Genomic DNA, 21794 nt, shown 5'->3' with positions numbered 1-21794 from the left:
TTCCCGGGCTGCTGGAATGCCCCCTTGTTTATGTCTCGGTCAGTTCGATGCACCTCATCAACCCTGACCTTAAAATCCAAGATGGCTGCACATCGACACTGTTGAAAGCTGTAGAATGTTTTGTTAATTAGCACTTCTGTTCTATTTCTGACTCTTTAACTCGGTCCTACACACAATACTGTCCAAATTCTATATGTGGACATGTTTCTTCTGTGTTTGTATGTGCAAAACACCGTTGTTACAAACTGTTATTGCTATAACGGCTAACCATGGCTAATGGCTAACCTAGCGAGAACTGTTTGTCATTATCATCATTCCCAGCACCAATTTCCGACTTTTTTTCGTAAATGGAATGTGCTGTAACATCTGGCCAAATACAATAAGGGGCAGTGTGGAGTGTATTGGATCTGAGGATGGCAAAATGACGCCTAATTGTCTAGCTAGCTAGCTGGCTAGTGGCTATCTGTGGTGCTATATTGCTGAGACCGCACTTATGCATAACTTTAAGCCTTAACATAATTAAAAACAAGTGAGTTATATAAAGATTTGGTGGTGGAGGTTGTAAACATGTTTATTTCTGGCCATTTTAACACGCGGCTCTAGGCGGGTTCACAGCCTCAAGTGACAAGGAACTGCCGGTTCTGTCATTCAAGTTGGCTTTGAGTTCTTTCCAGCCCTGGAGGTTTGCTGCTTTCTCAGAACGCCAATAAAAGGAAAAGGAAGTGAGGGGGAGAAAAAGTGGTGTTTTCTTTGACGGATTGCGAGGGGGGGAACACCTTCGGAACGACTCCGACTCTTGTTATGGATTTTAAAAACAGCTTTAACCTTTATCCAAAAGTCAGAAAACACCACATCCACTTGCCCCGTATTGCGCTTCTCTGACACAGCGGTATCATTCAGAGCTAGTCGTGACAAATGTTTGACTCCCACACACACACACACACACACACACAGGCTATCCTCTCCTCCCTGGCAGCACAAACGCTCCCAATGAGCTACTTCAATTCGCGCTGCAAAAGCCCTCCAAGTAAAACAACCGTAGGTGCAGGTGTGTGTGTGTGTGTGTGTGTGTGTGTGTGTGTGTGTGTGTGTGGGTGGCTGGGTGTGGATGTGGGTGTCCATAATGCGTGTGAAGCATCACTCACATCATGACCCCACACATCTCCACAGGTTTAAAAATAAAATGCTCGGTGTGACGGGTCGATGGTAAGTCATCAGCCCTCCTGATTTTATTGCTGGTTAACGGCCGAGAAAACGTTCGCCCGGCGTTTCGTCTACGTTGCCCTGGGTTGCGCGTCTCGCATGGAGTCTTTAAAGGAGCGTTACGTGAGATTTGACTTTCTATCTGCCTCTCGTAGCAACGCCACAAAGTCACCCTGTAATTGACAGTGACAATGAAGTCAAATTTTTTGTTTTGTTACAGAGGACGTGAGTCAGCTGGCCAATTAGAGCAAAGATCCGAGAGCAAAGAAAAGCATCCCCACGAAGAGCGAATTCAGTCTGTCACCATGCACGGCGCCGCTATAATCGTCCTGCTTTGTCCTTTTTCTTTGTTGACTCGAGAATACGGCCTCTCGGCTGAAATGTCTTGCCACTGCAAATCAAACATTTTGAGGAGTTGAAGGAGAGGACTGTTGGATAGAAAAGAGGTCAGAAAATAAGTGTTTCAAGGCCAAAATGTGCTTTATTAGTCCTTTGAATTGACCTTTTTCATTTGTTTCCTATTAATCTGTGTTTTTACAATATTTATGTCCATTATTCAAGACAATTGAATGTAACCAGATGAGAAAATAAGTGAATGTTTACACCCGCAGGCGAAGAAACGCGGATTTAAACCACAATTTAAGACTAAAGATAGAAATTAAGACGGTATCTCGTGCAGACGGGGGGCCCTGAGCCGGGGCCTCGGGCAGAGATCAGCGAATATTAACGCGCGGCTGTGTTTGTTTTGCATGATTTCAGATCCCCGTGGCGGAGCGAGGCGAGCTGGTGCGGCAGGGCGAGCTGACGCTGTGTGGGGGAGCTCGGAGGAAGCGGGCGGGCGTGAGGAGCATTTTCCTCTACCAGCACATCGTCATCTTCACCAAACAGAGGAGCCCCGGCCCGGGACGCGTCGCCTACAGCTACAAGCACAGCATCAAGGTACACACACATACACACACACACACACACACACACACACGCTCATGTAATCTTTTTCTTTTCTCTGCATTGTGTATGGATAACACCGAAAGCAAACTACTCTGAGGTTTCCATCTGTTTCCCCCCTCGCAGACGGGCGAGATGGGTCTGACTCAGAGCGTGGGCGAGGAGGGAGTGAAGTTTGAAGTGTGGGTCCGACAGGCGCGAACCAAAGACTGCATAACGCTGCAGGCGAAGGACAAAGAGGAGAGGGTGGCCTGGACTCATGACATCGCACATCTGCTGTGGACACACGCCATCAACAACACAGGTACGGTCTGACCTTTGACCCCGGGTGCCTCCAACTCCTCATCGACTTACAGGCCACACAAAACTTTGCACAGAGCCGCAGATGAGTCGTGTTTCAATAATAAAGCAAGAAACAACTTGAGAGAAGCAGTGGCGGACACAGGATGTTGGAGGGGCAGGGGCAAAGTTATAAAAAGGGCACCAGCTGTATGTGGTGGGGCACCAACGTGATACGATTCAACCCAGAGGGCACTATACCAAGTTTTATCTACCATGTGGGCATCTGAGAAGGCACTTTTGTGGCGATTGTTTCATTTCATCCAGTGGCCATGATCATAATGTATGCTAGCTAGGTAGCTAACGCTGTGATAGGAAGCTAGCATAACATTGGGGGATAAAAACTCCACAGTGGCGTAGCCTATCGCTCATATTACATTATACTTTTTACTTTTTAATACGTTTAATAGTAAGGAAATAGAGAGACGGTTCAGTGCTGACATTGATTGTGTGCCTACAACAGTTGAGCAATGTCTCCTGCAGGGGTACGGCAACACCACATGGACAAACCACACTGAAGACAGTCTTTACAGTTAAATTAGGAATACGATACTTTAAATTAGGAATATGATTACATTTACTAGTGATTATTTCGAAAGGCAGTGCTAGGTTGCCTGTCGTAGCATAGCATTTTATTTTATTTACATGTTTTAAATCAATTTATTAGCGGGATGTGTCCCCCCCCAGTACAGATTATACTTACGGCCCTGGTGTAAAGCCTGTTGTAGCTCCAAAGGAAGCTGAACTTAGTGATGTAATTCAGCTCTGCTCAAGGCTAGAGTCTCAAGGCTACATTGAGCTACTAGCTTAACCAACACACTTTATTCTCCCAAGGAGCTGGCAGGGCTCAGGTTGCATTGTGTGTAATGTAGGCACCAGGAACAAGGATGTCAAGTCAGATAAAGCAAAATTATTTATAAGTTGACTTTGCTATTTTATGTTCATATTTTTGTCAATCTTAGCATCGTCATGATCTCGTATCTGATTTGTTTCGCAGGACACAGGCCCAGCAAACATCCGGTGTCAAGTAGTAAAACAACCTGAACAAGTGGCAAGAGCTTTATACATTTAAATCAAGTAAATTAAAAAGAAATGAATTATCAAATTAACATAAAAACAAACATTAACATTATACATTATTATCACCACACGACTTCCAGCTGTTGAATGAAGTTGGAGTAGGTTTCAACCAGTTCCCTCTTTATCAGTGTCACAGCTAATCTGTTTCTAATGTGAGGTCAGATGGTGGTATTCCAAAAATAATAAGTTCTGGCTCAAGTGCCTGTTTATTTCTGGAAGAATTCCGTGATTGAGGTTATAATTAGCCACCAGAACTTTCCCATATTTAATCCTGAATCCGATCATTGTTATGCGAACAACTAATCATGGTCCGAAACGCTGTGCAGAGAGCTATTTTTAGTTTGTGCTTCGTCTTTTTTAACAGTTGTTTGAAAAAGGGGGGAGAGTCACATGAACCCACAATTAAGTTGCCCTCTGGTAAAAAAGACAAATCTGTGTCCTCGCTGTGTAACTTGATCCTCGACGGTAATTTTCTTTCCTGTGCGTGGAGAACTGAAATGATCAGCACCCGTCCGATCCACCATTTGATTTCTTAATGTGTTTATGTCAAGCTTCCCGAGCACGAGGACCCGCCTGCTATCGCATGTCACACCCACCTCCTTGCCTCTCCCAATCGCTTCCTGTAGCTGGTTTAGGTTACAGTATCACGCTGGATAAGATCCACTGCAGCTGGCATAAAACAAAGGGACTGACACATTTCAGGCACTGTTACTCGGTGTTCAAATGCATTGTTCTTGTTCGACAAAGCAATAAACAATAGACCGAGGTCTTACTTCACCAGTCATTATACGGCAACATGATTTATAAAAGAACATCTTCCTATAGCAGTTGTGTACGTTTGAGGCCTCTATATGCGATTGAATTGTTTGGCGTGATTTCCCCTGACAGAGCTGTGTCTGAAGGAGTCTCTCTGCATGGGCATCTCCAGCAAGCTGCTGCTGGACGCGACAGGAACTCCAGGCTCCGAGCTGGACTCCATCTCCAGTCTTGACAGAGGTGAGCTCAACAGAAATACATGAGCCACGCTGCGATAAATCATTTCACTTTGGGTTAGAAGACATCCTTCGGTGCACAAAACAGATCAGTTTTCTAAAAGAGCAGCTGTATACCTCCTCTGTATGTTTTAGCACCTGTCTCTTTAAGAAAAACCTAGTCTGCTCTGATTGGTCAGCTCAAACACGCCTGAGCCAGCCAGCCAACAACAACAACAAAGCGGCCGGGCTAAATCAATTTCTTACGTGCCGAACTAGCATAGATTATACAAATGTGTGACAATGTGACGCAGCGTGATGTCACAAAGTTGCTGAACTAAAGGCGGGACTACTCGCGAGGCGTTTGAGGATCAGTGTTTTCTGTGGGAGAGAGGAGCTTCTGTCGGTGCAGAACTTCAAGAATTTCTTTTACATGCACAAGAACACACGTATATAACTGATTTGCATCGATTTGGTAAAACCAGGTTCAAACTTCTTGTGTGAGATCACTTCTATCGCTCCATAAATCAAGAAATGCCATGAAAAAAAATCAATTTTCGCCTCGTTTTTTTATGAATACAATGTTCTATAAATCCCGCTATGAATGATACATGAACAAACCCCTTGGGATAAACCTTAAGAATATGTCTGAGATGTATGTGAGTGCAACTGAGGTGGAGAATTCTGGCTCAGAGTGTGAGAAAAAACACATTTTAAATAGGGACTAATAGATATCATCATTAAACCTCCCTAACTGATGACTTATATAAAGACAATTTTTGTTTCTTGTTGTTTAAATATGCAAATTGTTCTATATAATTAAGCATAAGTAAATTTGAATAAATGTCCAGGTAAGACATCTGACTCAAAATAAACACTTAAATGTCTCTAGTCTGAGAGAAAACATGTAACAGAAAACAAACCTGCAGTTCCCCCTCTTATAACTCCACTTTGGGGCCAAACACTGATCTGATATCTACTGACATTAAAGTCTGAACGCTTAATCTCAAAGAAAATGTGATCGCGTTTGGGAAAAAAACCTGAGCGATAGATGAGAGATAACGGTTTGACATAGAGTTTTAATATGAAACCCAGCAGTTCATCCTCTCGCCTCGCAGACACAGAAAGTCTGAAGCTCAATCCGATGCTTCAGGAAGTCACTCGGTTCTTTGTGACCCGATTAGATTACCAGTTTGTGTAAAATCTGCTTTTCGGAGCTGAAAGTGATGCAGCCCTGAGACGCAGACACTGAAAACAAAACAGGTCTTGGGTGTATCTCCCCCATGTGACAAGGTAATAACGTTTTTCTTCTTTGTTTTTTTTTTTCAATCTTGCGCCCCCGGGCTATTCTATGAATTTCTGATTTTTGTCTCACACTGAGAAATTTTGAGGAGCTGTGACATGCCTGCAGAGAATATGCAGTGTAGTCAAAAAGGCTGAACTGTGGAAACACTTTTTACTTCTGCTGTGATCACATCCCATCGCAGCCCCTCGGTCCTGTGTCTCGCTCAAACTGTGGCTTTGTCATCTCATACTGTATCTATAAACGATCGCTATTTAAGGGACACATCCATCTTAGACTTCAGGAGCGCTGTTTACAGACTGCTTTATCTTACATTTCCTGCATCTTTTCTCTTGGCGATAATTAAAACACGACTGTTAACTGACTTTCAGCAGGATAATAATCATCACAGTGTTTCCTTATCGTGTTATCGCTCCATAAATTCCTGCTAAATGACTCTGATCAAGCGTTAATTAAAATGGCAAAAAACTGGTTACTCAGTTTGGTCTTATTAAACGCATAACGTGGTGGAACGTCACATGGTTTATTGCTTTGAACTCCAGTCTAGTTATCTAATGTGTGATTTGGGCTGTAGTTACCACGCAGCCACGTGCCCCAATGGTGGAAAATATTTGTTAATATTTGATTTAATTGATTTTTAGGTGCTGCTAGTGGGAAGCGGAACAAGTTGTAAACTCAACACTGACTCATTATAACCTTATGGTCTTGGTTTCAGTTTCCCATTTAATGTTACACGTAGCAATGTTAGCACTGATATGAAGTCATGTTTTTGTTCCTTTGCTCAACGTAAATCCAATATTCACTCTTCTTTTAGCCCCATTTTGGACTCCCATCAACTCCTGAGAAAAACATCTGGCTATGAGCTGCTAAACGTTAAATGCTAAACTGTGTTTGTTAGTTAGCTGCTAACAGCAGGTAGCCTAGCGCAGGGTTTTAGAACTAATTCTCAGAAAACAACTGTTGCGGTGAGAAATGAGCCAATGAGAGCAGTGATACTGAAGCGGAACAGTTCAAAGCCGTAAAAACCAAAACAACAGGTTGAAAGATGCTAAAACACCTTATAGAGCTGAAAGGATCGTAACTTTGAGTGATAATTCTCTCTCGGTTAATCACTATGAGTGACGCCTTTTTATATTTCACATCTCCATTTAATCCAATACTTATATATAATATAAGAATATAGGAGTAAAATAATAAGTGAATAATAAGAATTTAACAAATATAACAAGAACATAAGACCAAAAAACAAACAATACAGACATAAAATAACAGAAATATAAGAAAAAAACAAGAATGTAGGAATTAAAATAACAAGAATGTAAGAATAAAACAATAATATAGGAACAAAAGAAACGTAACATGGGAATAAAATGACAAGAACATGAGACAAAAACAAGAATATAGGCAAAAAATACCAAGAATGTAAGAAAGAACTACAGTAGGTGGCTAAAAGTAAAGTAAAAATATTAAACAAATACAAAAATATAAATAAATTGTTCTACCATGATCAGAATGTAATACGGTTATTGATCAGGATTAGCTATGATGCAGTTTGATCGCTTTCAGCAATCTAAAACTTCTGTTCAATGTCCAGGCAATGATACGAATCAAGAGCAACCTTCCAATTCTCTACAAGTCCATAAAAAACCCACCTAACACTGATAATACACAGTGCTATCAGCAACATAACTACACTCTCCACCTACACATACAATCAGCAACAGGTTCACAGCGGTTCCCTGTTGAATATAGTCAGAACAACACCTGGAAAATGAGGAAGATAGAACCATTAGAAGCAGGCTGAAGGGACGTAAACTCATCTTTGTCTCAAAATACCTCCTGGGACACTCCAATCATAAACTGGCCGTTTATAGAATCACATTACAACATCTGTGTGTGGCTTCCCCTTTAAGAAACAAGGTCGCTGCACGCGGAGAGACGATGAAAAAAGAATTTAAATAAAAACACACAATCTGAAACATAATTCCTCAGATTCCAGACCCCCCATCCAGTTTCCAAAGGCCGCTGCTGCCCTGGAGCCAAAGTGATTTCCCATTCATGGCTCGGTGTAATGCACATACTGCTCACCAGGTGTCTCATTGAGTGCAGCAGCTCAGGATTTCAATGCATGAATTGTCCTCCGGGACAGAACACAGTGTCAGAAATTCATTGAACAGGATGAGCAAAATGCCTCCTCTCTCTGGCTTCTCTCTCTTTGTCTCCCATACCCGGATTCTCCCCATTTTTCATCCGAGGGAAACATTATTATACGAGGATTCCTGAATGCAGGATCATTATTTGACAGCAAATCACACATTAAAGGGCGTCTGAACACCTGCGAGATTGACTGCATGTTAACCTTTAAACACCTGTCTCACCACACACTTTGTCTCTCAGTCCACAGTAGCTGCTCAGACTCCTCCTCGGTGGGCAGTCAGAAGGAGGGGGGATCCCCGGCGTCTGGGAGGGACCCCAGGAGAAGCTCCGGATCAACATGTCACTCTCAGGTAGGTCACAGTGTACCGACATAACACACGATGCCAAAGACGATGAAAACATTTTTGTATGCAGAATTAACTCGACACAAAGCCACGGATAAATATAGATTGAAGCCTTTTCCAGAAGTCTTTCATCAGGAACTCAATCTGTATTTCCTAAAAAAATAAAAAAAATCCCTGACACGACTTATATAAAGGCCAAAGAACTATGAGGGTGGAGTTTGCGATGCTGAACATGCTCAAAGACGTGGTAGAAACTACTGATGAGTACTGCATTCCTTCACACCATGCATCAGTATCAGTCGGCCAACTCGGATAGAATAGATCATTATGAGAATTAAGAACATTGATATTTGGTGTCATGGCCCTGATTTTGTCACCCCCCAAACTCAGCACAGCAGGGAGTGGGGAGTGATGATACCAACCTACATTATATGGCAATGTTGATTCAGAGTTTACATGTTGATGCTGCAGTGGAGTTGCTTTTTATGAAACAATAGCAGTAAGTGACCACACAAAAAAAACAATTCTGTCACTCCCCAAACATCAAAGTCAGCAAAGCAGAGACTGGGGAGTGATTAAAGTAGCTTCCCTTGTAGGCCACCGTAGATGCGGAGCCTATAGGTCGATGTTGGGGTGGAGTGGGGCTCATGACATTTTTGTATGAACAGCAGCCAGAAAAAAACAGCTGCATTAACGGTAGGCTCTGATTCTGTCACTCCCCAAAAAAAACAAACACAGAGAGAGTGGGGAGTTACGGCATTAACTTCCACTGTAGGGCAGGTTCAGAGATTCAGCGCCTACAGATGGATGCTGGAGTGAAATGGGGATCACAAAATGTTGAGTGACCTACAGCGACACCACCAACAGATGCCGTGAATGGGAGCTTAGCTTTCTGGCTTTGATCCTGTCACTCCCTAAACGCCCCAACTCAGCAAAGCACAAGTGGGGACTGAAGTCACTTACTTACACCTGTAGGGCAACAATTCAGAGCCTACAGGTGGATGTTGAAGTGGAGGGGACTTAAATTTCAGGCTCTTATTCCGTCACTACCTAAAAACCTAGAGAGCGCCAGAAAGTGGGGAGTGATGGCACCAACTTTCCTTGCAGGCAATGAAAATTACCTTACAGGTCCGTCTGTGATGGTTTGGGCCCAATGAAATTGTTTATGAACAGAGGGCACCACAGTGGCAGGACATGGCAGCATTGTGCTCATGCTCTGATTTTGTCACTCCCTAAACACCAAACTCTGAGCTAATGATTACCTTCATTATCTGTTAATCTGCCAATTATTTTCAAATTATTATCAAAATAGCTGGCAGCGAATTCTCTTTTGATTGGCGTGTGGCAGCGGGCATTGCTGCGAGAGAGTCAGCTGAGCGCGGACATATGTTGCCAATATGTTGCAGCCAGAGAGGAACGATATTGGAGTGTGAACAAGAGCGCAGGCTTTGTTGCATAATTAGAAGCAGGGGACGGGAATTCTTTCGCCGTTGATGTCGAAACACAGTTGTGTGTAACTGCGACCAACCTGAAAACAAACAGGACGAGAAGGATGATGAGACGGGGAAACAAAACGCAGTGTAGTTTCACGCATAAACAAATATAAATGCGTTTCAACTTTACTTTCAGTCAGTAAGAAGGAGCAGAGCAGCCTGTGTTGTTGTACAGATTCGAAGCGGGCCAAGATCAATATGGAAAATAGTTATTTTAACTTTTAATGTAAGGTTAATTTAGGCCGACAGATGTTACGATTTGTATTTATTATATATAAAAACATTTTTTTTAATATGAAATGCTCTTTTAATATGTACAAGTGGTGTCCGCTTTTAGCCTGTGGCCCCGCCATAATTTCCAGTTTTGACCCTCCAGGGAAAGTTTGGTCACCCCTGTTTATTTGGTTTGTTTTATGTTTCCGCACGTTTTTTTTTTTTTTTTCGGTTTGAATTTGCTGGTGCTTTCTTCTGGGCCGTTTATGGACAGAAGCAACTCGAACCAATCCCCGAAAAAAAAAAAAAAAAACCCTTAACTGAGCGCGTTCCTGTGGGTTAGAGGTTAAGACGCCATCATCATCATCTGCACCTCCCCTCATTTCCTTCCATCTGTCTGTCTGCTGGTGTCGTCTAATGAAGGCGCAAATATGTAATGAAAAAGAAAACACTTGGTAGATTGTCTACCTCTGCAAATATTTTCTCAAGAATGTTTGGCTGCCTTCGATAGGGAGGGGACAAGGAATCAGGGGAGAGAAAGTAGGGATGGCATGCGGCAGAGGTTCGCACATGGTCAGCGTCTTCGACCTCAGATGCCTGGAATTTGTCATTTTTCTAATCTGTTAACAGTATCTTGCCTGATATTTATGGACTGAGAGCATTCAAAAGCCCATTTGGATTTTTACAGTTTTAACAACTTGTCTCTCTTTTCATGTGTCGTACGAAAGGACCTGTTGTCTTATTGCGTGCAAATTAAAAAACTCACCTTAAACATCATTTCTATATGTTAGCAAAGTGAAAAGTGTGTGTGTGTGTGCGCACCTTCTCAGCTATAAGAAAAACAGCAATACCTGCCTGCCATCACCGCGGTTTAAATGAATTTGCTCTGTGCACACACACACACACACACGCATTCTCTCAATCTCCTTATCTAGCAAACAGAATATGACAGATTGGCAAACAGACTGCGCCGGGAACAGATTGACAGACAGACGGACACACGCAGCCCAAACAGATAGGGCAAACACGCAGACAGCGATATGCACATATTCAACAACAGAGGGAGGATTGCCGCTCGCGCCCACGTACGCGCACGCCTTGGCACGCACACACGCTTTTGGTGCGGAATTAAAAAATGTGACTGTTTCTGTTTTGTGTTTTTTTTCCCTTTCCCTCAGAGTCAGTCTCCCTCTACAGCTGTGTAACCGTCATCTCAATAAGAGTAAGTAACATGTATCTTTTGTCCTTTTTCTCATCTGTTCTTTCTTTTTTCCCCTCATCTTTTTTAACGCATCCCTCACTTTACACCTTTTACCGACTGCTTGTTGTCCCTAAACAAATCTAATATCGCAACTTCTTCGTGTCTCTCTTGAACAGAAACTGGACTTTTTCCAATCATCTCATCTGCACCTCCGAGCAACTGGACTTTCAAGGAGCATGAAGACAAAATGGGGGGACCCTCAGACTCTATTTGAACTTCTCCCAAAGGGCCTTCCTTTTTTTTTCTTCCCCTCCTTGCCCCCTTCACCTCCTTGAAACAAAAAAAAAAATGCCTGCAGATTAGCCGGAGCAGTAGCTTACTGCATTGCTACCCCCCTCCCCAGCCCCTCGCGATTGGAAGCTGCCTACCCGGCCTACCACCCCTTCCCCCCCCCCAAAAAAGGAAAAAAAAAACGGATCAAAACTGCCCCTGTTCAAACCATGACAAGCACCAGCAGGGCTCTCTGCGCTCCGCCATTTTGGATCTGCCAGTCTCAGTTGCTGGCAGAGTCATTGACACCAAAGGCACTTCAGCCACACAGTGCGGCCATTGTCTGCCCCGCGGCTCCCCGCTAGGCCAAACCACTTGGTCTGAACCACTGACTGCCTGGCTGGCTGACTGTACGCATCACATGCTCCAGCATCTGATAATAAACAGGAAGTGATACACAGGGCGTAAATCCACCGTAGGATTGCAGATTTAGAATGTATTATGTACTTTGTCATTTTCATAACGCTGAATGGAGTACTGTAGGCTTTTTTTTCTCTCTCTCCTTCATGCCTGGGTAAAAATGCGTGGCATAGGCTAGGTGTGATTGCATCTATGTAAATGAGGCACACACACACACACACACACACCCTCAACACATGCAGTCATTCTTATTGTTATAAGACAGTGGAGCATTATTCACATGCTCACACACACTCACTGAGGCCATTTTAGAGCCTGGTACAGTGGCTAAATCAACGTCAGGCAAGGTTACATCTGGACTCTTGCAGTGAGCGTCGCCTCGATGATGAAGCTCTCGCAGAATTATATCCGACTGCTATACATTCTGTTCCTGTGTCTGTTGAAGCTAATGATGTCATATTAACAGTGGCGAAATGGTATTTAGTCTTTTACAAGTATAACTTATGTCAGCAACATGGTGCCTTAAGAAATGTACTGATATTTGAATTTAATCTTATACCTTTTAAATATAAGATGCCATATTCTTAATGCCAAAGGTATAAAATGGGTGTCTGTGCAATGTTGATTTGTGTACAAAAAGTCATTGTATGTTACATTCTGTGTGAGCTTTCCCTAATTGGACTGCTTCCTCCATGTAATGGAGAAAGGTGGATCTGTTCCGCCGGTTTTACTGGTTTTGTGCTCGCGGGCCAGGAGACATGAACTACTTCCAATTATTCATAAAGAGCTAATTTACTCAGATTTGAATCGCTCAAAGGAAGACGGTTAGCTTGAATGTCCCATTCAGCCTCTGTCCGTGACATTTTGAGCTCGAACATCGTAGTTTGAAGAAGTCACAGAGAGATCTTCAAGGCCAGTTGCCTAAAATGTTTGAGACGGAGCAGTTGTGATGTCCTGGGATAGTGTTAAAGGTCCAGTGTGGAGGATTTAGCAAAACTCTTGGGCAGACATAATGATGTTTTAATTAGTGTATTATTATCATCAGGTTGAACTGTCATGTTTCTACGGTAGCCCCAAAAACAGACAAACTAAACACTGCCTTGAATCTGAAAAGCAGCAGTCAACTGGTTAGGAGGGACTGCAACAGCCGAATAGTGCGGTGTGTTTACTGGGAAAACTTTAGCTAAACTATGGCCCTGGCATTGCCACCACTGCTAAGCACTGGAGAAGGTAGAAAATGTGCTGCTGCCACGGAGGCCAATCACAGTCATGATCAATCATTACGTCAGGCTGCGGTGTTGGGTTGGGGCATTCATCTGGATGCATGTAGATCTAACACAAAGGCATAAATCAAGCTTTATGTGTTTTTGCATTTTCAGCGGCCTCCTCAGGGGAGGGTGAGGCGAGGGGTATTTTGTTGGGTGCAACCTGCAACCTCACCACTAGAGGCAACGTAATGCTACACATTGGACCTTAAAATTTAAACATAATAGTTTGGCTAGGCTAGATCTAGAGCTAGGCTGGCTCTATTTTCCAAACCTCCAAACCGGGACCCTTAAGTGAACCTCACATTTATATACATTTATCTGTTATGCATGCACCATAAGTGTTTTCATCATGATGGGGACAATATTTCAGAGCTTACGAAAGGGGAAAAGTTACCCTCCTGGAGCTCCTCAGCATGACAGCTAACAGTTAGCATACTGACAGGTTCTCACAGAAATAGCTGCAAATGTCATTACTCATAGGTCAACAATAGCCTTGATTGGCACACTGATTGATTGACACATCTACACTTAAATCGTATAATTACTATTTTGAATGTGAAAGATCAGGAAAACTAGGACACTGTTGGGACTCAGGACACCCGGCTTGAACCTGGTTCACTCCCAACCAAACCTGCACGTCTGGTCACTGCACCTCTGTCTCTTGTGCTAAGCTAAGCTAACCGACTGCTGGCATTAGCTTCATATTGACCGTGAGAGTGGTATCAGTCTTCTTATGAACGTCTTGGCAGGAAAACAAAGTGAAAAACCAAAGTGTTTAACTTTTTCTGCAAGATATCATGCAACATGCTAACCTTACCCAAACTCTAACAACAAAAAGTTATACAAGGAAGTGATATTTAGAACTTAGATAAAAAGGATTCAACATTTCATTTGATGCTGTAGTTCATGTCTCTTGTCAGCAATCGAAGTAGTAAAACCATCAAACCATCACGCTTAAGGTACAACATGAACCCATCGGGGTTAAGCTTGTGTCTGCAGCAGCCGCTTGTCGCTGTGATCAGATTTCAGCTCGCTTCATATCTGCATTCAAAATTCAAAAAATTGCAAATGGCTATTGAGCCGTTTCTGAATCAATATGTAATTTGTTGGCTTGGAGAAGCCTCGTACACCTCATAGCCTTTAGCTGTTTGGTACATTGCGTTATATTGGAAGCAATGTAATGAACACCATCTTTCATTCTGGCTGTGGTATAGATTGTCATATGCAGTATTCCTCACTTCTGTAACGCCGCGGCAAGGCAGTATTAATGTATAGAGACTTCTTTCCCACCTCTCGCTCCGTTTTGCTACGACACACTCTGCCTGATGTTTACATTTTTTTGGAAAGAATGTGGAATGTTGGAAATGCATGTCATGCTTACTTGATCATTGTACTACTTTTTATTTCTGTGTCGAATTAAAAAAAAAAGAAGAAAACTGGATGCAAACATCTCGGAGGGGGGATTCAAGAGGAGGAGGAGGAGGAGGAGGAGGCGGGTTGAGAGGTTTGCGCTTGAACCTTTTTAGCAGGTCTAACCTCAAAATGAGGCCTGTAACCTACGTAACCTCGAACAGGCTATAATGAGTGGGGTCTCGCCTCTGAAAGCCAGCTGTGCTGCCGCTTCCACCGGGCCTCTCGCAAAAAAAAAAAAAAAAAACCCAGAATGATTAGATAACTACAGTGCAGCGCCATATCAAATAGTTCCAGGGATCAAATTCTCTGAAAGGAGGGAGGGCAGTTGTGAGAGAGTGTGTGTGTCCATCTGTGCATGCGAAGGGGAGAGGAATGAGAGATAAAGGGTGGGCAATGAGTGTAGAGGGGGGGAGGCAGGGAGGGAGGGAGGGACAGGAAGGGGCAGAACTGAGGGGAGAGAGAAAGGGAGCGACAGAGGAGAAGGACAGGAGACAGTAGGTGGGAATGATGGGAAATGAGCGAGGGCGAAGGGGCAGACAGACAGAGAGGCACAGTCAAGGGGAGAGCAGGAGCACGAGGGGGGAGGAGGGGGGGAGAAAGAGAGGAAGAATAGAGGAGGGGGGGCTTATAGAAAGAGGGAGACACAAAGTAGAGTTAGAAGTTTTTTTTTTTTTTTCCTAATGGAGAGAACTAAGAGCGGGCCGAGAGAGCTGCAGAATGGATGAAGGAGAGAGAGCGAGCGGGGTAAAAGGGGGGATGTTGACAAAGCAGCGAGACTGTGGCGAACAAAGAGAACGTGAAGAGAATGAGTCGGGGGAAACATCAAAGGGATTTTTCAGGCCCGGTTACCGGGACAACAGACATTTGCATGCGATTAGCTTTTTACATCATATTAAGAAGGGTTAGGGTGAGGGAGGGGAGGGGAGGGGAGGGGAGGGAGGGAGAGGGGAGGGAGGCAGGCAACTATAGATCATACACACACACACTGTATGAGATAGTGAGAGGGGGGAAAAAGGGAGAAAGAAAAAGAGGGACGTTGGTCATCTCACGCGGATAAACTGACTTATAGGCAGCCAGCCAAGCGTTTCTTTTGTAAATGAGAGTGCATGTTGAGGGGAGATACAGTAATATGCCGGCGCAGACATTTTAGGCGGAGGGAGGTCAAAGCAGGCAGTGTGTGTGTGTTTTTTTATTTTTATTTTTGATGCCTTCAGTTTGACGCAATTGATTTAAAGCAGCGAGGAGCGGTCCGCCGCCGAAATGACCCCTGTGTGAACGCAGATGTCAGGTTGAAAGCGAGATCTATGTGTGTTTCTTCATCACTTCATTTGAACTGAAATAATCTTTTCAGTGCAGACTTCAGCAACGATTAGTCGATTAATCGATTTGTCGATTGAAGGAAAATTTGTTGCCAATCATTTCGCTAAAGAAAAATGTCAAACATCTGCTGGGTGGATTAAAAAATTTTTAGTGGCAGAACATACTGTATTACCCAGACTTTCACTCAAAACTGCAATGATTAGTTGATTAATCAATCAGTCATTTGAAAGAAAATTAGCCACCTACTGTTTTAATAATCGATTAATTGTTTCAGTTATTTTTCAAGCAAAAGTGTCAAACATTTGCTGTGTATAAATATTATTTTTCAACAGCGGAACATATAGTATGACCCAGACTTACTTACAGCTACAACAATTAGTCGATTAATCGGTTGAAAGAAAATGATTCGCCTTTTATTTAAGTAGTAGATTAATTGTTTAATTTTTCAAGAAAAAATGTAAAACATCTGTTGAGTAGGGTTCCTATTTTTCACCAGCAGAACAGACATTATTACCCAGACTTACACTTGAAACTGCAATGATTAGTTGATTAATCGATAAGTCAATTGAAAGAAAATTAGTCGGCATATTTTCTTGTCCCGTTCACATTATTTGCAGCAAAACATATAATATAATCCAGATTGACAGCTGGAGCTGGAACAATTAGTCGGTCAGTTGATTGAAAGAAAATTGATCACCAACCATTTTGATAATTGATTTATCTCTTCAGTCATTTTTCAAGCAAAAATGTCAAACAATTGCTGCTTTTCTTTGTCATTTGTCATAGTTAATGAAGCATTTTTGGGTTTTGGACTGTTGGTTTTGACAAAAGAAGCAATTTAAAGATGTCAATTTGGGCCTTGGGAAACAATTTTTTGACTAAAATAATCTTAATAATAGTTCTTTCATCACTCCCCACTCCTGTTACCTTGACTTTGGTGTTTGGGGAGTGACAAGATCAGATCCTGAAAGCTATGCCATCATTTATTGTAACTGTTAATAGTGCTGGTTTTATGGCTGCTGTTCATTCAGCATTTAACAAGCGTTTAAACTCCACCCCAGCATCCACCTGTAGGCTTTAAATCTACGTTTGTCTACTAGGAAAGTTAACACCATCGCTCCCCGGTCCCTGCTGTGCTGAGTTTGGTGTTGGGGAGTGACAGTGGCTACTGTCAGTTCAGTGTTTTATAGTCTTGGGATTTTTTGTTCGACAAAAGAAGCAAACTAAAGACCTAACTTTGGGCTCTTCCGATGAGCATTTTTCCAATTTTTTTGACACTTAAAATACCAAATAATTTATTGTGGAATATAAATGCAGGTTAAGTTGCAGTCCTACTTACAGTACAACAAAAAAAGTTAAATGTAAAGGCAGCGTTGGTGGATTAACCAAGTAGATGTGAAACCTATAAAATGCCATTAAATTGAATGTCAGAAATGTCCAAAGGAAACCTCTGAACTGCAGTTTTCCTCTGTTTTTTTTCTTGGTTTGAGAAAACGTCACGTCTTTCTGGACTCGAAGATTTAAAAAACAAAAGGATGAGCACAAAAAAATGCACCGCTGAATATCTGGAAATGGAGATTCTCTCAACATCCTCGAAAATAACCACAATGAATAAAACACGACACTGATCATTAACATCACATAAAAAAAAAAAAACAGAAAAAACCCAATAGATTAATCGTAAAAAAAAACCCCAAAAAACCAAACGTATGGACGCGTATTTGTGCACATGGGTACGCCTTCGTGCACGGCGTCTAGACACGGGCGGTATAAACATAAACACATAAGGATCCAACATGGAGACACGTTACGCTATAAACACCTTGTTGTTTGCACACATGCACTGCATACATCACTGTGTCGTAAAAAAAAAAAAAAAAAAAAAATAGAAAATAAAGAACGCACCTCACACAACCTTCCCTGCAATCATAAAAGCTATTAAACATGTTTCTATGGGCACACACCCTCCGGCATTTTACACATGTAATATTAGCCATATCTCTCCTCCACCTCCCTCCATCCACCCATCCACCCATCCATCCATCCATCCATCCTTCCTTCCCTCCCTATTCCATCTCCATCTCCATCTCCATCAATCCCCTCCCTCTTTTCCTCTCCATCACCATCACCATCTTCTTTCTCCCCCCTTTTTCCATCCATCCATCTTCCTCCCTCCCTCTTAATCTCCACCTCTCCCTCCTTATATTTCTCCACCCCTTTCTCTCTCTCTCTCTCTCTCTCTGGCCTGCTCTCTCTCTTCCTCCCTCTCTCTCTGAGTGTGTGTGTGTGTGTGTGTGTGTGTGTGTGTGTGTGATGCTTCAGTGCCCTCTGTATTGTGGCTGCATTGTGCCAGTAGGCGTCGCCGCGACAGCCTTTGTCATGGCAGCATTGTGATTGGGGGGGGTGTGTGTGATGGTGTGTCTGTGTGGGGTGGAGGTGGAGGTGGAGGTGGGGGTGTGTGTGTGTGTGTGTGCGTGTGTGTGGGGTGTATTACAGTATCAATACCCTGACACTGCGACAAAAAGGACAGCAGCCGTAGCCACATATCACTCCACCTCTGCACTCCTCCTCCTCCTCCACCACCTCCTCCTCCTCCGTCGTCTCCTTCTCCACCCCCCCAACCCCCGCCTCGCCTCACCTCCGCCACCTCCTCCCGAATCAATTCCTCCTCCCCTCCCCTCTCAATTGATTTCCCACCATATCTCACTGAATATGTACATATTGATCCTCTCCTCCTCACCCCACCTCAGCCTCACTTCTTCCTCTCCCTCTCCTTGTTTTTACTCAAACATCTATCAGATTTCACCCCCACCTCCTTCCCTCCATCCTTTCGCTCCTCCACCCTTATCTCACTCCATCTCACACACACACACGCACGCACGCTTCCCCTCATCTTTCATTTCATCTCCCCCAATTCTTCCCCCCTCTCTCTCTCTCTCTCTCTCTGTGCCATCTCCTCTGCCTCCCTCCTTCTCCTTCACACCTCCCTCCTCGTCTCCCCCCCCTACCCTCCCCTCCCTCACGGCTGTTTTCTCCTTTTTTTTTGTTTTTTTGTGTTTTGTTTGTGTGTGTGTGTGTGTGTGTGTGTGCGTCGCGTGCGTCCTGTCTCACTCACTCTCTGAATATTAATTGGTGCATTTCTGCTGCGGCGGAGAAAACAATCAAAGCGTCAGGGGCGGGTGATGATGCCATTGTGGCAGCAGCAAACACGTACACATATGTACCGCGAGTGCACACACACACACACAGAAACAGGAGAGGGCGAGACACACACACACACACAAACACACAAGGCCAACACACACACACACTCGCAGCACACATATATGCACTTTTTCACACGTATATAGACGCCGCTGACATGCGAAATGTCCTGACATACATACATACACACACGCGTTGATTTACCGTGTACACACACAAACACACACACACACACGCACACACACACACACACACACACACACACACACACCGAGACAAGCATGCACCGCACATATGCCACAGACTTAGTCAGTCACTCTCAGACACACAATGGCAGGCTTACAATGGCTGATCCAGGAGATATGTTCTGCGTCAGCAAAGACATTTGAATTTTCCCAGCCAACATTTACCTTCACACGGCGCTCGGGCACATCACATTTAAATGTTAAAGCCGAGGCCTTCAGCCGAGGAACATTCAGACTTACAATTAAGTGATATTTCTTCCACGCGCCGGCCAAAAAAGAGGCCGACGCACAAAGGTGGAGGTGATAGTGAATCAGCTCAGTAAAGGAAAGATGTGGTGGTGAGTTTTCTCTGTAATCAACGGTGAACAAGACCATTCAGCCGGCGTTTTGTTGTTCAACATATTCTGTATCTCACTCTGGAACTCTTTGATAAAGGCTAAGAGGTGGCGGTGGAAGAGGCGCGTGGGCTTCGCCACTCCACGCGAATCCTGGCCCACGTACTGTGGATCTGACTCCCTGCGTCTGTGTTGTTCGTGTCGTTTGCCCTCGTGCGTGCTGCACGCTTGAAAAAAAAGAAGAGAAACAGATGAATTCAGCTTCGGAAGACTTTAAAAATGCTGATGTGGAAAGAGCAGATGAAACAAACGGTGAAAGTCTGGTGTAAATGTTTGAGTTAAATCAACAGCTCAACTTTTTTTAAAATGACTCTATCTGCCGGATGAGCGATGACAGGATGCAACCTCCTGCGAGTTTGTTATGGCTGTGTGTCCCACATCTAGATCAAGATAGGTATTCAGTGGAATCAGATAGAAGACACAGACGTGATAAAGAAAACTCCCTCTTTTAGCTCTGTAAAGTAAACGTATCACTCGCATCGTCCATCACTTACAGTCGAGCTTCTTCCCATCAGCTGAATCTTAAAGATGCACCTTGCTGGATTTATCGGTTTCCTGTTTGTCGACACACCAGGAGCTGGAAGCCGAAAGATAGTTGATAGTCGCCAAATTGCGATGTTTCCGGTTTAAGGCTCATTTATGCCGTCTTAACCTACAATAATAGATACATGTTGGTCCGTATGCATAAGTGTTCTGAAAACGGGCAGAAGCACAGAGGAAATGAGCACAGAGGACGGTCTGAAGGCCCTCTGGGTATCGGCATTGGACGCTGAGCATAAATGAGCCTTAAGAGCCACCAAGTGTTTCTATTGTGAGGCTCAACAATCAACTATCTTACTACAGAATCTATAACGCCTTGAGAGAATGCCACTCAGTAGAGTGCAAAACTCCGTCAAGGCCCAACAATCCCCTTTATTCAATCATCAAATTGCATCCATTCATAGATACCAGCCACTTGAACGCACCTGATTTTTCATCTAAATCCATTATTCCCTGAGAAATATACTAAAATGTCCACACACACAAACCCCCCCCCCAAATCTCACAATGTTAGAGAAACAGTCCTGTCTCCATCTCCTTATCTGGATCTGCACTAAAAGTAAAGGGGCTCTATTCTGGGCTCAGACCCACCCTCCATCTCAGTTTCGTGAAATTCAGTTCAGCAGTCTTTGCGTAATCTGGGCCACAAACCAACAAATGGCGTAGATAATAAGACAAAACAGGCAGAGGGAAGGGGAGGTAAAGACAGCACCACACACTTTGTGTGATGTTGGTCATAAGTGATGATTGAGAGCGATTTATTTGTATCGAATGAGTCGATACAGGACATTATGTTCTTTTTTTTAAAGTAAAATCCTGCTTAAAGTCTGATATTTGAGGCAAAGTGCTGAACCCCAGTTGCGGATCATCCCTTTAACTCAAACTTGAAGCTGCATTAATCAGTGTCTTCACAGGGATACTGACTCTAGTGTGACAGAGGTCAGGGTACTGATGACCCCCCATAGAGCTTCTTCCTGTGCTTATTGTTGCGTCACTTGGATGTTTGACCTTGACTGTGCAGAGTGACGTATGTTTGACACTAGAAGAATGTTTTCAGAATCATCTGTGGCCATCTTCAATCTGAGTTTAAGACGTAAAACATACAAGCAGGATTTTGTGACATCATCAGGGCTGCGACTAACTATTATTTTCACTGTCGATTAATCTGATTAACTTCTCAGGTAATCGATTAGTTTGGTCTCTATAGTGAAAAATTCAGTTTACTGTCATAGAAGAGGAAAATATTCACTATAGTTTGGGGGAAGAAATTTTAATCAGAAGAGAAAGATCTTCATTGATTATCTTATGCCTAAACAAACTAAATAAACAAACTGACCTTAAAGGACAACACACTTTCATAATGTTTTACCTTATTCATATGTGGCGGACCCTGCCACCTCTCTAGCTTCAAACAGTGTCCTTTTCAACTTTATGGAAAATAAATATATTTCTGAGTTTGCTTTTTACTAC

The 21794-nt window shown here is 43.3% G+C and overlaps 1 protein-coding gene across 4 annotated transcripts in view; it reads left to right on the top strand.

The window, feature by feature from the left end:
* arhgef40 (Rho guanine nucleotide exchange factor (GEF) 40) overlaps positions 1-14648 on the top strand; it is a 48045-nt gene extending 33397 nt beyond the window's left edge. For all 4 annotated transcript variants that reach the window (XM_030430440.1, XM_030430439.1, XM_030430437.1 and 1 more), the window contains 6 exons: positions 1963-2142; positions 2275-2452; positions 4456-4563; positions 8239-8348; positions 11227-11270; positions 11426-14648. In XM_030430440.1, the coding sequence (XP_030286300.1) occupies positions 1963-2142; positions 2275-2452; positions 4456-4563; positions 8239-8348; positions 11227-11253 (603 nt within the window). In that variant the 3' untranslated portion in view covers positions 11254-11270; positions 11426-14648. The remainder of the gene's footprint in view (positions 1-1962; positions 2143-2274; positions 2453-4455; positions 4564-8238; positions 8349-11226; positions 11271-11425) is intronic.
* Positions 14649-21794: the final 7146 nt, after the last annotated feature.

This window comes from Sparus aurata, chromosome 10 (genome assembly GCF_900880675.1).
Source record: "Sparus aurata chromosome 10, fSpaAur1.1, whole genome shotgun sequence".
Taxonomy (NCBI): Eukaryota; Metazoa; Chordata; class Actinopteri; order Spariformes; family Sparidae; genus Sparus; species Sparus aurata.
This window is presented reverse-complemented; position numbering and strand designations above follow the sequence as displayed.